Source organism: Parasteatoda tepidariorum, chromosome 5, assembly GCF_982258835.1.
Source record: "Parasteatoda tepidariorum strain Cologne lab strain chromosome 5, Ptep-v5.0, whole genome shotgun sequence".
Classification (NCBI taxonomy): domain Eukaryota; kingdom Metazoa; phylum Arthropoda; class Arachnida; order Araneae; family Theridiidae; genus Parasteatoda; species Parasteatoda tepidariorum.
This window is the reverse complement of record NC_141759.1, coordinates 30,884,564-30,901,926: the sequence shown is the minus strand read 5'-3', so window position 1 is coordinate 30,901,926 and position 17,363 is coordinate 30,884,564. Positions and strand designations below refer to the sequence as shown.

The 17,363-nt window shown below is 26.8% G+C and overlaps 1 protein-coding gene and 1 long non-coding RNA gene across 5 annotated transcripts in view; one reads left to right on the top strand and one right to left on the bottom strand.

Moving 5' to 3' along the window:
• Positions 1-17,363, top strand: part of Ssdp (Sequence-specific single-stranded DNA-binding protein) — a 264,699-nt gene that overhangs the window by 127,232 nt on the left and 120,104 nt on the right. For 2 of the 4 annotated variants that reach the window (XM_016060249.4, XM_016060248.4), the window contains exon 7: positions 2,704-2,802. The exons of the other annotated variants lie outside the window; for them this stretch is intronic. In XM_016060249.4, coding sequence (XP_015915735.1) covers positions 2,704-2,802 — 99 coding nt within the window. The remainder of the gene's footprint in view (positions 1-2,703; positions 2,803-17,363) is intronic. 4 annotated transcript variants of the gene reach the window in all.
• Positions 9,129-17,363, bottom strand: part of LOC107445774 (uncharacterized) — a 57,193-nt gene continuing 48,958 nt past the window's right edge. Inside the window, exons 3-5 of the long non-coding RNA XR_006225810.3 lie at positions 16,645-16,724; positions 13,670-13,693; positions 9,129-9,263 (exon numbers count right to left, since the gene is read on the bottom strand). This is a non-coding gene — a long non-coding RNA (uncharacterized LOC107445774). The remainder of the gene's footprint in view (positions 9,264-13,669; positions 13,694-16,644; positions 16,725-17,363) is intronic.

The window sequence follows — 17,363 nt, the reverse complement described above, 5'->3', positions numbered from 1 at the left end:
AAATTTTGCCAAAGTCCTTGGTGGTGGAATTTGAACAAGGAGCAAAACCCCTCAGGTTCTTGTGGATGAGGGAGTTAAAATAAATTAAAAAGTGTAACCAATTTACAAAAAAGCTAATCAGCAACATAAACTGGGAGACTCTGTATCAGCCCTGGAGGCCAAAAAGACAGAAGTGGTGCACCGGACATGATATTATCTGAAGAACATCCATCCTACTTGCCTGATATCTATCCCATAGATTGCAGTGTACACTCCATTTTGGAGTCTTGGGTTTGCATTAAACTACACTATAGTTTGGACTCTCTTATATCTTTCCAGCGGGAATGGGGTAGATTAAAAGTCGAAAATTTGCAGCCCAATTTCCATGAGCGTTTGCACCTCTGTGGCTACTTTGGGACATATTAAATTTATTTATTAGTAAAAGCCTACTCTTATTATGATGTTATATTTTGTTAATATATTCAGTTTTAATAAAGTTATAAAAAAAATTGATAATCCAGGATTTTGTTTCTGCACAATCACGGTTCTGAAAGGCTAAATATTTTTTTTTTTTTTTTTTTTTAAATCCTTGTCAATAATAAAATGAAAAAGTATGGATATTAGGAGTCCCAAATTGATATTTAAGAGAGAGAGGGAAAAAAATACTGTATCAAAATTTTATGAACTATTTCGAAATCAGAATTAACAGCACTTGAGCTAGTTTGATTGCTCGACGAAACTTAACTGTTTCTGATAAGCGCTTTTGAACTTCTGTTTCCTCTGGCTATAAACGGATTTTGGGATTTTCAGTCTACCCTATCTCAGAAGCAATTCCTTGCCTAAATATTAACTTGCCACTCCTAATATGTTTACTTTTTTTATTTTTACGGTGCCCCCTATATATGATTCTTATTAGTAATGTTGCGATTTTAGAAACATCATCTTTCAACTAAACTCTAATATCATAAGTTTTAATTTTGGCTCAAGTGTCCATATTGTTTGGTTTTTGGAATGTTTAAATCGTGTGTCTTATATCATACGAACCACAGGCTCAAATATTTGATCAAATTTCCTATTTTTCATTTTGTCAAGGTGTCTGCTACACTTAAAAACTTTATGTGTTCCATCATATACTTGACACTATCAATGGATGTTTATCAGAAATTCTGTCTATGATTTTTTTTATGGATAATTATGGGTCATTTAGATTCCTGTTTTAGAACATTTTTCAAGATGAAACTTTGTGAAAGATAAGTTTTTTTGGGCCATAAGATTTGAAAGTTCGTTTTGAGTAAGCAGGCATAGTTTCATTCCTAAGGAATCCTTGCAACATATTTTACAATTATTTTAAGGTTTAGAATTTTGATAAAATATTTTCTTATTAGCAAAATTTTGCTTGTTTCTTTGTAAATAAAGAGATTTTTCTAAATTGATCACTCTTTGATTTTCAGATGACTTTCAAATTCATTGTCTGTTTAGATGTGTTGTAACTTTTGTATAGATTTTGCCTGTGAAAAACACTACTTGAATTTGTTTTCTCATGAAAAATTCATGTAAAATTTTTTTGGCCTTGGTGTAAGAACCACCTCTATAGGTTTTCTTACCACAGAAAAAAAAACAAATATTTTTCTCCATGAGAGCTTATGCAGAAATTTCTTGCCATTAGAATGACTTGTGTAGAATTTCTTTTCCATTAAACGATTTGTATAGAATTACTTACCCATTATGACTTGTAAAGCATTTCTTTGACAAAAAAGAATTTTTCAAGAATTCATTTGTCGTTTAAAGATTTGTGTGGAATTTTAATGCTGTTGAAGAACTTGCTCAGAACTTCTTTGTTCGTAAAGGATTTATGTAGAATTTCTTTGCCATTGATGAACTTGTCTTGAGTTTCTTTACCCTTAAAGGGTTAGTGTAGAATTTCTTTGCCATCAAAGAACTTCTCCAGAATTTCTTTACCCTTAACGGATTTGTATAGAATTACTTTGCCATTGAAGCGCTTGTCTAAAGTTTCTTTACCCTTGATGGACTTGTGTAGAATTTATTTGTCATCAAAGAACTTGTCTAGAGTTTCTTTACCCTTAAAAAATTTGAGTAAAATTTTTTGGTTTTCAAAGAACTTATGTAGAATTTCTTTGCTGTTTTGGAACTTGAGAAGAATTTTTTAACCATTAACACTAGAAAGACTGAAACATAGTATATACCTATATTGCCCAAAAGCAGTCAAATTGACTGTATTGTGAAGGAATAACTAATGTGTAAAGAAATTTGTTTAATTAATTTTCAATATTTTTTTTATATTATTTACAGCTCTGTAACAAGTTATTAGTAAATAATTACAATAAAAAAATTTATGCATTATTATTGGTACATTTTTCGCTAATGAAAAAGCTGTTAACAAGCAGTCAAAATGACTTCCTTGTGCAATCTAGTGTTAAAAGACTTGAGTGAATTTTGGGGGTACTTATAAAAAAATTTCTTTGTAATTAAAAAAAAAAATTCCTTATAAAAGCTAAAAACCTGTTTCGATAAGGTCAAATTTTAAATAAACTATTCATAAAAATTGGTTTGGATTCAAAGCCTGTTGTTAAGGAACACTATGATTTGAATGCAGAAGGAATGCCACCTCATTTGTAGTGTTTATGTAGTATGTAATGCTGCATAGTGAATGTGTAGCTGCTGCCAGCCCTTCAAAAAACAAACCCTGCTTTCTCCCTTCCGCAGAATTCTCACATGAGGCCCTCGCCACCACAGCAGCCGGTGTCGCAGCCGTCCCCTCACCCGCAGCCCCCACCCCCACACAGTCAGATGCTGCCAAACCAGGTGAGAAAAAAAAAACAGTAAAAAAAGAAACAATTACAAACTGAAACATTGCACAAAATCCTTTTCCCTTCGCATGTTCATAACCTAACCATTTCTACCCTTTAGTATATGTGTCTTGTTATTGTTTAACATATATGCTTGAACTTCTACTCTCTTTGAATTGCATTTTTAGTGATGTTGTTTAATGAATTGCATAAAAAGTACATCTTCTGGAATTCTTTAAATAATTTTTATTCATTAATTATTTTATATGTTGAGATTGTAACTCTTACCATCAGAATTCAATCATAATAGAAGAAGGGTATAATTTTTAATTTTACTCCCATTTTTTTTATTTTTTTTAAATATTTAAAAACTTCTTTTACTAGATGTACACAGAGATTTTTTAATAAATTTTAAAACAATTAGTAACTTTTTATGAATACTTTATAAGTGTTTAAACTTGGGCATAGATGGCGCCACTGAGAAACAAGAAACCCACACTTTGCCTTTAATTTCTCCAAGTAGGCTTGCACGTGTGGCAAGTGGCATTAGAACCAACCGACCAACCATAAGTGTTTAAGGTTTCACCAATTAAATGATGTTAAGCATCGAATTCTTTTTATTTGATTAAACTAATATAAATATATACGAGCTGGTAAATATTAAATAGCACCTTGATTGTTGAGTGTGAATACTTTAATAAGTTTACACTTATGCAAGGCTTGGCTTTACTCTTGAGTTAAAAAGAAAAAGAGAAGGAAGGCATTTTTGCACTTGATTATTTCAGCTCAATTTTAAGAAATCTTTGATGTAGATTAAAAGAGTGCATTGAAAAAAAAAAATCCTATTATAATGGTTATTACATTTTGAAGAAAAAGAGAGATATTAGTTAATGTGCTTTATGATACTGCATCATTAACATTTTACTGAAGACAAGGAAATATAAAATTTTAACTTAAATAAAAGTAATTTTTGTCAGAAGAATTTTTTTAAGTAAAAGTAGGGTGACCTGGGGTAATTCCTGATCAAAAAATGCTAACATCTATTTTGTGAAAAAACTATTCAAAATTGAATTTTAATATTTACTGGAAGTTTGAGGCTATATGAGATGAGTCCTATGCCACCTTCTTTGGTTTGAAAATCTAATTAGAATTTAAAATATTTTAATTTTTTAGTGATCTAGAATTACCCCAGGTCTTGATCATTTCTGGGGTAATTCCTGATCACTTCTGGGGTAATTACTGATCACCAGTTTTTATTGTAAAGGGGATGTTTAAAAATAATTATATAACAGTAATTAACAAATAAGACATCAAGATCAAACAAATAAACCAAAAAGATATGTTTAAGCAGCTAATAAAACGATTTATTTAAAAGCAAAAAGAATGATTAGCACTTTAAATTTTCAAAAATCTTTGCATCGTGCCATACATTTTAGGCAATCAGCCAACTCATTCTCATGTTCTTCTGAAATATAAGAGTTCCCACATGGGTTACTTTTGCTGGATTTTTTAACTTGATTAAGGGAAAGTGTAAAGTTAAGTAAGGTATGTCAACAGCTCTCTCACTGAAATTTTCAATCATTAAAAGAAATTCACTAATTTTGTTTTCTAGAAGCTTAGTATCCTTTTTAGGCTTATATTTTCTCACCATATTTATTCTAGGCTAATTTATAAACTTAAAAATTATTCTAACAATGTACACACATAAAATTAAGATAGAAGCAAGGTACTACAAACCGGAAATGGTGCAAATCAGAATACAGTCTTGAATACAGTTAAAAACAAATTTTGTGATAACGGTTAAAATATATTTTATAGTTGTTCCACTTAATAAACATGAACTGTTATTTAAGAAAAGACAATTAGCTATTTATAAGCTATTTTATATACTATTTATAAGAAGAAATGACAATGATCAGGAATTACCCCAGTGATCAATAATTACCCCATATGTAGGGGGCAACATTTGATATAATTTCCTATAATCAATTATAATGTTTACAGTAGATGTGAAACAATTAAACAAAAGCTTACACTACTTTTATATCAAAGAAAAAGAAAGTGACTCAAAATATTTATTATTAAGAGAAGGAGGGGGATCTTTGCAGAAATGTGCACATTTTGATACCCATCTTTGAAATGGAAAATACAGAAAGCAGTTTAAAAAATACTTATTTTGTTAGATTAAACAAAACATTATTATTAAGTTAATGTAGTTATACTTTAGTAAAGTGTACAAGCATCCTTGTCCATGTCTCAAATTTAAAAAAAAATTATATATTATTAAGCACTCTAGAGCAAAAATAAACCTTCCAGCTTTTTAAATTATTTTTATTTTTTTAAACTTTCTAATCAAATATTTTTGACGGATTAGTTTCATTCATATCTAAAGGCATTGAAAAATATTAACGAAAATTTGAGAATTCGTTTTTTTTTCTTTCCTCTTTCCATAACATTCCTATTTTAAAATTTCGTGGAGCAAATTGATCTTTCTGCTAGTGGCGCCATCTAGTAATATTAACTTCATTGAATAAGTTTCCCTAAATTCATTTTAAATTAACAATTTAGCCAATTTTTTTCTCTAGGAGAATAATGGGCATTATTCAGTCGTTTTAATTTTTTATAAAATTATTATTATAAATTATATTTTAATTTAAGTTTTCAAATATATTTTGCACATATTTTTTCTTCTTAAATTGTACTTTTTGTAGGGAAACTCTGAAATTCAGTTTCTTTTTTACTCATTGATGTACTTTTAATTTATTGTTGTTCATTCGATTACATTACAGATAATTCCTCTTGTATTTATTTAATAGGGGTGGCTTGAGCCTGCTGTATTCATTTCTTTCTTTTTTTATGTTTGGGAAAAATGTTCTCTCCTTCCAGTGTATGAATGTATGTGTGTGTGAATATTAACTGCATGAATGCATGCTTTCTACTAACATATAATAACTCAAATTAACCAATTACTAACAAAATCAGTGTATAGGGTGCTGTTTAAGTTCTGATAAATATGATTTCCTAATGCATGATAACTTTTTTTTTCGAAACATTTTTATTTAGATTTTGTTTTGAAAGGAAATATATTATTCATAGGAAAAAAGTCATCAAAATTTTGATTTTCTGAATAATTTACAAATATGTATTTAAATTTTTTATTTAATTAGTTTTAATTTTTAGCTCTTCTTTTTTTTTGTTACATATTACCTATATACAGAGTTATCTTTCAATTATCTGTTCAAATATTGTAATTTTGTTTTTAAATTTTAAAGCACCCTGTACAACATAGTTTTTTTTTTTTTTGTTCCGCATGCCTAATGTGGTGAAGGTGACCCCAATTTTTTTTCGTCCTTTGTCTTATAACATTTTACAATTTATTCAGCTTCTATATATTAAAAATAATATGTTATTATTTTATTTATGTTTTTGCCTGTATAATTTATAGCTTTTTATTGTAAAGAAAATCCTGAGTTTTCTTTTTTGAGAAACTCAATAATCAATCTTAAAAACTGTTTAGTATTTATTTCATTTTTAAACATTTGATGCTGTTTGTTTGGAGAAAATTACTCATCTGGAAGTAAGTTAAAGTGACAGTTTTTTATTTTTTATTTGTGTAATATGTGATGCATCGATATCTTGAAGATTGTCAAGTTCTCTTACCATTTGTCAAGAACTGGTGAGTTTTCCTAACAAAAACTAAGCTCTTGTCTTCTGTTTCATTCATAATGAATTGTCTGTACTTATTGTACAACTAAAACTAAATAAAACTGAAAGTTAAGTTTTATTTATTTTGTCTTAATTGTCTTCTTATATATTTAAGTAACATACAATGTTAATTGAAATCAATATGATAAATATTGTTTTAATTTCCTTTTGCCTTTATGTCAATCATGGATAACATTCGCCGGAATATATTAGAATTCAAATCAGCGATAATTCACGCGTTAAATCATCGTATAAGCATTAGTTGATTTAATTTAAGCGCTGCTTTAAAAAGTTAGCTCAAACGTAGCATGAATTCATATAAGTTTTCTGGAAACAAATTTATTTCTTTAAAAGGCTTTTGTGCTGCCACCTAGTGTCTGTAATACACACTATTTTTAGTATTTAAAGTTGAAATCATATGATTAGTTTATCAATAGAAAATTGAACCTAGGGAGAAAAAAAAAGAATTTTATCTATATTTAAAAATTTATTACAACCCGAAAATTCATTCATTTAACAGTCATTTGTTTAATTAATTGTTTATAAGTAACTGAGAACTTTTAATATTTTTTATTTTATTTTTCTAAATCTTAATGTCGCTTTAAATATTTCAGAATTTAAAAAGTGCAATAAATGTAATTTTTATCAGATACATATATTTTCGATTCTCTTTACAATCTGAAACTCTTGTATTAAAATTTAACAGGCTAAATTTTCTTTTCGTCAATGTGCTGCCATCTAGCTTATTATTTCATTAGTTCAAAGAATTCAAAACCATTAAAACTGCTACAGTTTTATTTTCAAGTCTCGATATTTTGTTATTATGCATAATATTTGCCTAGTTTATCAAATTTATCTTAATCTAAATGTTATTGAAGGGAACTGAAAGCAAATTGTTTTTAGATAGTTTCATTAAATCGCCTTTAACGTTTGTGGGACGTAGTTTTTTCCTAATTAATAATTTTTATCAATAAATAGGTACATTAATTTTTATTTGTGTTTTCAAAGTATTAGGAGCTTAATTTTTTAGCTTTTTTTCCCACTGAATTAACTAAGGTTTGTGTAACAGTCAGCAATTTATACCAATAATAATCTAACCTAATAATTGGTTAGTAATTATCTAACTCTAAATATCAATGATAATCTAATTTTTTTTTTTTTTTTTAATATTTTCTATAGCATTTCAACTTTTTCTTATTCTACTTTTTCGCCCACTTGTAATACACGCATTTTATTCTTCTTGGATTATTATTTTTAAATTTTATTCTACAAATAAATAGAAGCACTACTAATAAATCGAAATATTTGAATAAATCATATTACGTGCTAGTGTTGTGCGAGAATTATTTCTGCGAATCTAGTAAATCATTTCCCATTTTCTAAGATGTTTCAATGTCTATTTTTTAAATTTATAAATTGTCAACGTGCTTATGATACCAATCAAAGAGTTTCAAATAGCGTGAATTAGAAGTGGTTGTCAAGTCTTATTTAATTGTAATATTGTTTTTCTTTCTTAAATAACTGATTAAATTACTTCAGACAAATTTTAATTTATTAATTAAGTGTTACGTAAACATTCTTAATCTGAGTTGTAAGACAACACGAAATTTTTGATAAAATTTTCTATTAAAATTCTTGTATAGCGAAAAATCGCATATTGGAATAAGTAACCAAAAAATTGTTTGGGTATCGTGACCTGGGGGTATAAAATCGGCAATTTCGATTTTTTTTTCTCTTTTCATTATTATCCATGTTTTAATTTCAGTTCATTAGTTCTCCCAAACATTTTTAAATTTTGATCTTCGATTTTTTGAAATGAAGTTATCGTAACTTTTTTGTATGCTGACATACTAAACCAGAAGAAAACTTAAGACTAAATGTTTATTGTTTTAATTAAACTAAGATGTTTGCTGTTTTGTTTTAAATAGTTTAACCTTTATTTATTTGAATAAATTATGTATTTAAAAGAAATAAAATTTATTTTCAGAAATTAATTTTAGAATTATTAATTTTTTTATTTCCTTAAATTTTGGAATTTTTTTATACCAACAAACGTTACAAAAAAATTTTATTAAAGAATTCTTTGAAATTTGGTCTGTAGATTTTGTATTATGTCAGCAATGTTTTAAATTAAAAGCTGAGGTCTAAGTGTGAATTTGTTATTTTTACCAAGCTTTAAGTAAGAATAGTTACAATTTATCTTTAAAAATTCAATATTTAACAATGTAGTCTTTTCTATTTATTTATTTATTTTTTTTAAAGTTTTTTAAAAAATTTGCAATTAGTAGAGCTGTTAGCATGACATAAAAAATGTGTAGTTTTTAAGCTCAAATTTGAATGTATTTTGAAAAATATTCTATAAATTTTTAAACTTTGCTTTTATTAACTATAAATTTTAATTTAACCCTTTTATGTCAATAAATAATGCAACACACAATTTCTCATAGCATTTTATTTAAATTTTAAATGCATATACAATTTTATATTCATTAGTAGTTACACAATTATTTGATTAGCTATAAATTAAAAGGGAATTGAGTGAAATCGCAGTGAATTATTTTGAAAAGATTTTTCTGTTGTTAATATATATTATTAAAAATAAGCAACTGAATTAAACTAATTACTCAAATAAATATCGTGTAAGAAATTTTAGTTGTTTTATATTAATTATTATATAATATATAGAATGGAGAATTCATATCAAACCTGCGAACATCAAATTTCATCTTTGGTTTCTGTCACGAGCTAAGTTTCTAGGAAATCAAACTAAAACTGGAAATAAATATAAGTAAATTTGATTAATAGAAGAAGCAAGTTTAAATAATAAGAGTAATCAATTTCTAATTAAATACTGTGTTGAAATAAACTGGATTGAAAAATATGAAGACATAAATTTTAAATTGTTGGCTTCGATTTTTAAAGTATAAGAAATTTTGCATTCATATATTTTCTAAAGGAATATATTGCCTTTCAATTAAATTTTTTTTTAATAGTGCAGCTGATTTTTTAAAAAAGTATTCTGTCTGTTTATTTTATTCTAAAAATTGTTTAAATTTGCTAGTCATTCGGTCGAAAAATTTTAATTATTTCTATCTTTTAATTTATTGTGCCGCTCTAAAAAAATTTAAAATCTCGCTCTTTATGCCCTTAAAACTTACTATTAAATCTAGCATCTTTAAAGAAGCTTTTTAATAATATGATAAACATTTCATGCATAAAGTTTCTTCAAAAATTTTTGTTAAAAATTTGGAAATTTAGTTTCGACAGCTGCTTTTAGAAAATATGAGTAAACTGTTTTACTTTGCTTTAACATTAAGCAAAAAATGCATATTTTTAAATCATATGTGCTGCTGCACTTTAAACAACGATAATATTCATTTAATCTAAGTTTGAGGTGCATTCTATAATTTTTTTAATTTTTCATTTCTATCTCAAAAATGTTACTAATAAAGAAAAATAGCACTGCTTTATCATGGCATATGAGAATACATATAGTCAGTCCTATGATAAATTATTAAGTATCAAGTAAAAATAGTTCAGCTTTATTTAAGAATTCCGTGATTATTTTTCTTCGAAAATCCGATGCATAACGTCACTGATGAAACTCAAGTCACGCATGCTGTCATTTTTCGAACGCTCTCCGATTAATCCGAATACCTCTTTTAACTTCTTCCAAGAAATAATTAATTCAACAATAAATATTTTTTAAGAAAAGAAAGAGTAATAATAATAGAACATTCGATAAATCTGTCCCGTTAGATCAATAAAGTTTTCTTCTTTTATTCTGCGTTGTAATCGTATTAAACGATGTCCGTCTCTGAGGCACTTTTTTTTGTTTTTTCAATCTTTTAAACTTTTAATTGCTGTCATTAAGGATCATTAGAGACTGAATGTTGTCGAATCATGTATCATCTCTGACACTTATGGATTGGAGACTTGGTAATAAATGTCCATAATCGAGTGTGTTTTCCATAATGGCTCCATTAACTAGGTCATTGCACCGCGACAGTTACGGTTTATCAACTACGATGGCGAAATTATTGTATAAATAAAACTAAAGGTATACTTTAATCAGAAATATTTAACGATGCACACATTCATACATACAAAAACTAATATCAATCATGATTTTTGTGTTTGAGCTATTTATCTTTACTACTTTTTATATTTTATAATTATTTTCAAATTTTAAAACATTTATATTTTCTTTTAATATAGTTTTTATGTCTTATTATTTTCATATTTCTGTATTTTTGTAATTTTCATGAATTATAATTTTATTTTTATCAAATTCTTTTTTACTGAAATAATTACTTGCAAAATTTAACTTAAACAAGCATTTAGATTTTTTTTAAAAAAATTAAGAGATTATGCAATTAATTTCTAAAGAAATTTAATTTTTAAATTTTGGTGAACAACTGTTGTTAATATTTAAACGTATGACATAAAGCAGTAGTTTTGCTGTTGTACAATAGTGAAACTACTCTTATTTTTGAATAAATTTAAATATAAGAGACTTGAAGAAATACTTTTTTACATTTTTACCTTTTCTGATGTCCATTTATAAGACAATTTTTTTGAAGTATGTATAAAATTATTGCATCGCTGTACAATAATATATCTTTTATTTTTGCTAAACCGTTTCATGCTTTTTTGATAAACATTTCATCTCTTGCTTGATATTTACATGTGTTTACACATTTACTACTTTTATGAGTACAAGGAAAACATTAAAGCAAAACCAAAGTTTATTTTTATGCATATTTTCGATGCCTTAAAATTAAGGAAAACTCAGACGTCCAAGGTAAGGGTTTCGCTTATAAACAATTTGGACAAATTTCATCCTTCCGAAATTTTTATAAAATTCTTTTTAGAACTCTAAAGCGCTATTTTCATGTATTGTTTGCAAAAACTTTTTTCCATTTTTTATTAAGGGGTTTAACTTTGCGCTCTGAACGCCCCCAAGTACAAAAATCATGCTATGTTTTTAGAAAATTTGAAGAAAAAAAAAATGGTTAGAAAGAAGAAACTAGTAAGTTGTTTTGGGGTTGTGCAGACAATTCCTTTGCTTAATTGGCATAAGAAAAACTTAATTGACATAACTCAAAAATAAAATCTGTATCAAATTATCTTTTGATGCTTAGCTACGAAAAGGATTAGATGAAATTTATACTGATCTTGTTTTGATCGGATAATGGATTATTCAAAAATTCCCACATGTAGTAGATTATTCGGCAATTTACCCTTATTAGTGGATTATTTGACAATTTTCTCGGAGCATTAGATAATTTTACAAAAAATTCCCTGTAACTTATATTTATTGTTAGTACATTACAATCTTTTAATGCACATTTACTTCATAGTTTTGATCATTAAAAACCATTTATTGACAACAAATTAATGAACATAATGAAAACCAAAACAGTCCACTGAAAGCTGGATGATCAATCTTGCAGGGAAAAATATTTTCAATGTACATGCACGAATTTCATGGAGGGGGGGAAGCCGTATCACTTTGCGATTACATTCTTCAGAAGAAAGGTTACATAACTTGTCTAACTCACCCTTTAATAACTTCTCATCAGAATTTTCTATTTTTTAATTTCCTTTCAATTTCTTTATAATGTGCGTCATTCCACACAGCTGTTTTCAAATTGACACTTCGTATGATATTACTCTTTTTATAACCGATCTTGGAGTTGTCAAAAACAGACAATTGTACTTTTTTTTTTAACTCCCCCTTTATTAATCTTTCTTTTTAACTGCTTGGAGTGTAATATTATTTAAGGTTAGGTTGGACTCCACCCTGCTTGTCTGATAGCACCACACTCCACCCTATTCTTTATAATTGCACCAAGGCTTTTTTAATACCATCGAGTTGTAAGAATTGTTAGTACCTGGCGCAGATTGGTTTGCGTTTATTATTTACTTGCATCTCTGCTGTTCTGCTGAAAGTTTTAATTTATATGGTCTTGTAAATCTCATGGGCGCGGTTGATACAGCGATTGCGTGAAATTAAAACGTTTCGGCTATTTATATTTCTTAGAATTTGTTTAAAAGAATTATTTTTTTTTTTTTTATCAGGAAGTTATTGCTTATAATTATTAGAATAATGCACGTTAATTCGAAAGTATCGGCCTATTAATTCTAAATACTTTTTGCAAAATATAAACTAATAAGCATTGGATTGTTAAGAAATGCAATTAAGGGAGAAAAAAAAAACTAGGTGCATTCTAGTTACATAAGTTGATGGATTACAACCACAGACATTTTTATCTAAGTTTTTTTTTTCCAGGTTCCAAAATAAAATAGCAAATTTTTTTCTCCCTGGTAATTCCTATTTTTCTTCTTGAATTGGGTTTTCTACTATATAAAGTACCTCTTATGACTTCTATTTCAACGATAAAAATTTCATGTTGTAAACATTTCTTACGGTTATTAAAAAGATAGGAGAACAATTTTTTTTTAAAAATTCTTTATTAGGAACCTTTTATTGCAAAATTATTTCTGTCAATAAAAAATGATTCGTTTGGTTTAAAACAAGAATGGCCACAATAAATTAATCGCTTTTTGAAATTTAACATTTTCTGAAGACTTAATTAAATTCGATGCAGAAAAAGAAATTGCATAGATTGATGGAGAGCATATCTTATTGAAAAGTATATTTTTATCATACACCAGTAAGTATTAGACATTTTTAAATTAAACTGGTTGTCTTACAGTTTTTCCATTAATGTTAGCATTTAGCAGAAAGCTGTGCGTAAGCGCTTTAAGATAATGATTTTCTTCTCTTTATAAAATCGTAATTAATATGAACTTTGTAGTTTAAACTTTAAAAAAAAAATACTTAGTAAAAAATTTTTTAGGTCGTAAGTTCAATTTCAATTTCGAAACTTTGTTGTTTATTCAGGGCATTCCTTATGATTCCTTTATTATATATATATATATATATATATATATATATATATATATATATATATATATATATATATATATATATATATATATATATATATATATATATATATATATATATATATAAACGCGGTGATAATGTAATTTATTGCTCAATATATTATTTATTTTTTATAGTTCGAATATCATTATTTTAGTGTTCTTTTATACAGTAAGATTAAAAATCCTATTTGATAAGTTTAACACAAATAAATCAATATTACCTGAATAGATTCATTGTAAAAAACCTGCAAGAAAGAAACAAAATCATTAAATTTATTTAAATCTGAACGCCGCTAAAACTAATTCATAAGAGATAAATAAATTGCACGTATAATTTAACATCAAATGATAATAAAACCGATTCACATCATTTACAATAAAAATACTGTTTTCCTTGCAATAAAATTCAAATTTTCTTCCAATTCCAAATAAGGAATAATTCTACCCATACCATGAAAATACTGTTAAAATGTTGTATTAGTATCTATTATATATGCTAATGATGCGTGCAAACGGAAAATGATTCTTAGAATGATTCCACCTGCATCTCCTCCTCCCCATAAATTTTATTTATTAGCATAAAATGATGACTTATTGATTAATTCATGATATAAATGTCTACCGATCGCTTTTATGTCTGAGTTGATGCATTGAATGAAAATCATATCGGCATGCTGGTACCTCAAAAGTTGCAGTGCGATCAATAATATGAAACGACTAAATCTCCATAACTCTGCTGTTTAAGGGGTTTTGAGGAAATGTACTATGTAGCTGACAATAAGAGACAAATACATTTTTATTTAACAGTTTTTCTGTTAAAAATTTTAGTGTGTCTACAATGCGAAAAAAAAGAAGAAAGAATAGAATGACTTTTAGTATACATGTTTTTTAAAATTCGATTTCTCAGGAAGTATTCGATCGATTTTGCTCAAATGTCGCATTTTGCCTTATAAAATTGCATTCTTTAAAATGATGTAAAAATTTGTATAGCTTCCAATTTAAATTTTTAATCACTATTATGAAATAAAAATAATTAAATATAATAAATAATTATTAAAAGTTGTTTTTTTTTACGTGGAATTATCTTTGTATAAACGAATTTTAAAATTGCTTTCAAACATTTTTTGATTCACTTAAAAAATTCCCGAGTTTTTGGCGAATTACACAAAAAATAAATATATTTTCCAGATTGCGGGCTACCTTCTATATTTTGAGGGTCATAAATCCAAATGTGTCGAATAAAAGGTATGTTTATTTAGAGAAAATTGAGTTTTCGTAGCTTAAAATATCGTCTGCATGTGAATCGTCTGCATCGTAATTTAAAATATCGTCTGAATCGATTGTTCTCAAATTGCTTTCAAATGTTTTTTGATTCACTTAAAAAAATTCCCGAGTTTTTGGCGAATTACGCAAAAAATAAATATATTTCCCAGATTGCGGCTACCTTCTATATTTTGAGAGTCATGAATCCAAATTTGTGGAATGAAAAGTATGTTCATTTAGAGAAAATTGAGTTTTCGTAACTTAAAATATCGTCTGCATGTGAATCGTCTGCATCGTAATTTAAAATATCGTCTGCATCGATTGTATGTGAAAATTCGATCATTAGATCAAAAGATATTCAATTCAAGAACGTTTTCCTTCTTACTTCTTTTTTCTTCTTCTTCTTTTCTGCCTTTTTTTTTGGCACCTAACTTTACTGACATTATTTATAAGTGTTTTAATAAATTTTATCACATTTGGAAAGTATAAATAGTTATCTAAGTAATATCGGAGCTGAACATTAATTGTAATACAAATCAGTCAACTTTGTTACTTTCACCGCCGAAGGGTTAATAATGTTTAACTAAATTTTTTACCAACTAATAAAATAACCGACTTATAAAATGCAAGAAAAATTATTTTTTGACAAAAAAAAAAGTTAAATAGAAATGAATAAAATACTTCTTTCCGTTTTTGACGAATTCAATCGTGACATGTTAAACCATAATATTGTGCGAATTTGCACCTTAATAGGGCGCTAAGTTGAACCAGATTTGCAAACGTGCTTACGCTTGATTATACGATAATTTAGTTCAACTTATATGGTAACACGCTACAATTTAACGCCTTACTAAAGTTGCTACAAATTTGCGTTATATTATGATTCAGGCAGATACATTATGGTCCAACGGTGGTTCACTTTTGATAGTGTCGGTTCAAAGTTTCATACGCAGAGTGTTCTGAAAATATCCAGTCCCCTTGAAAGCCAAATTTTCATAAACTTAAATAAGGTGAATAAAGAGGGACTTAGCTTTACAAATTGTTTGAAAATATGTATGAAGTGCTAGGGTATTATCTTAAACCACAATTTCAAATTGTTCAGGAGAACGTTTTTGATTTAAAATCCATGTAAATAATCAGATATTGTTGTTGCCTAGTAGAAATTCTGAGATACCTATTTGGAAATAATATTGAGGAACTGATTGTAATAAAAATAAACAGTTTCACCTTGAACGTTGATAAAAATAGGGTTGTGAATATCTTGCCATATTTTGTGTTTTAAATGAATATTGAAAGTTCATGCTTTACGAAACGAATATAGATACGCAATTTAAATGGTCACCTTACAACTTTATATTTCTAAATCCTGCATTACAAAAAATAGATAGTTGCAAGCATTTTAAAATAATTTCAATTAAAATGAGTATTTATCTCCTAGAAAGTGTAAGCTTTTAATGATATTTCAGAAATATTAAGATGTATTATTTCTCCTTGGCCGAATATTACCATAGAGAATTAAAAAAAAATTTAACATTAATGTAGAAATTGGAACATTTTGTTTGAGCACTAGTTAGAATTTTGGATTTAGATAGATTTTGTTATTCAGGAAAATGAGATATTGCTTTAATTTTCAAAATTAAGTAAAAAATTAAATACGGGGTTTATAATCAATCTTAAAATGAAAAAAGTACTAAAAAGTAGGTTTATGTATATATCAATTAGTAAAACGTGTATTTAACCAATTAAGGATGTATTAAAGCAAACATTACGTAACATATTAGCATATAGGCATTAGCATTAAGTCTTATCCCAACGTCTCGAGTTGTCTTCAATGTCAATATTTAATTTTGACAAAAAAGGTCTCTGTGCATTGAATCTTTTTTGTTTTTTCCCTTTAAAAAACTTTTTTAGAAATTAATAATTTTTTACTGACCCAATTTAACAGTAAGCAGATACTTTTTTTTTCCTTCACATTTTTCCCTCCTTCCTTCAAGAAGAAATTAACCGTCTCATCTGAAAAAATAAAAAATAAGCATCGTGACTAAATATTTAATAAAAATATATTTTAATTTAAATTTAATTATACGAAATGAAAAAAAAAACATCAAACATTTAAATTGCATCGAATAAAATTCTAGTTAGACAGCCTCCAGACTTAAATAGAAAAGTACTATCGATTATAATTATTACTTAGCAGAAACAACTTACACACTAACGTTGGCAATTATTTTGACTATAACGATAATAATAAACAAAGCAACGTTTTGTTATAATTGAACTGTTAAAAGATTGATATGTTAAATAGATAAATAAAATTTGTTTTTCATAAATTTTAAAACTGTTGATTGATCAAATAAGTTTTTGTGTGATGGCCTTCATAAAATTAGATATTATTAATACTCGATTTCATAGGTTTCTAGATAAAAGTAAATGCTATTAAAAAAATCAATCCATTTAACAAAATACTAACGAGTTTATTTCATACAAATTTCTATGAAAAAAACTTATGTTTCAGTATTGCAAGCTTAGCTTGTAACTATGTAACTAATTTTTGACAAATGGCGTTGAAATTATAGATATGGAATTTAAAAAAAAAAAAAAAAAAAAAACACGGTTTTGACTTGAGGCAGTTACATTGTTTGAAAAAACTTT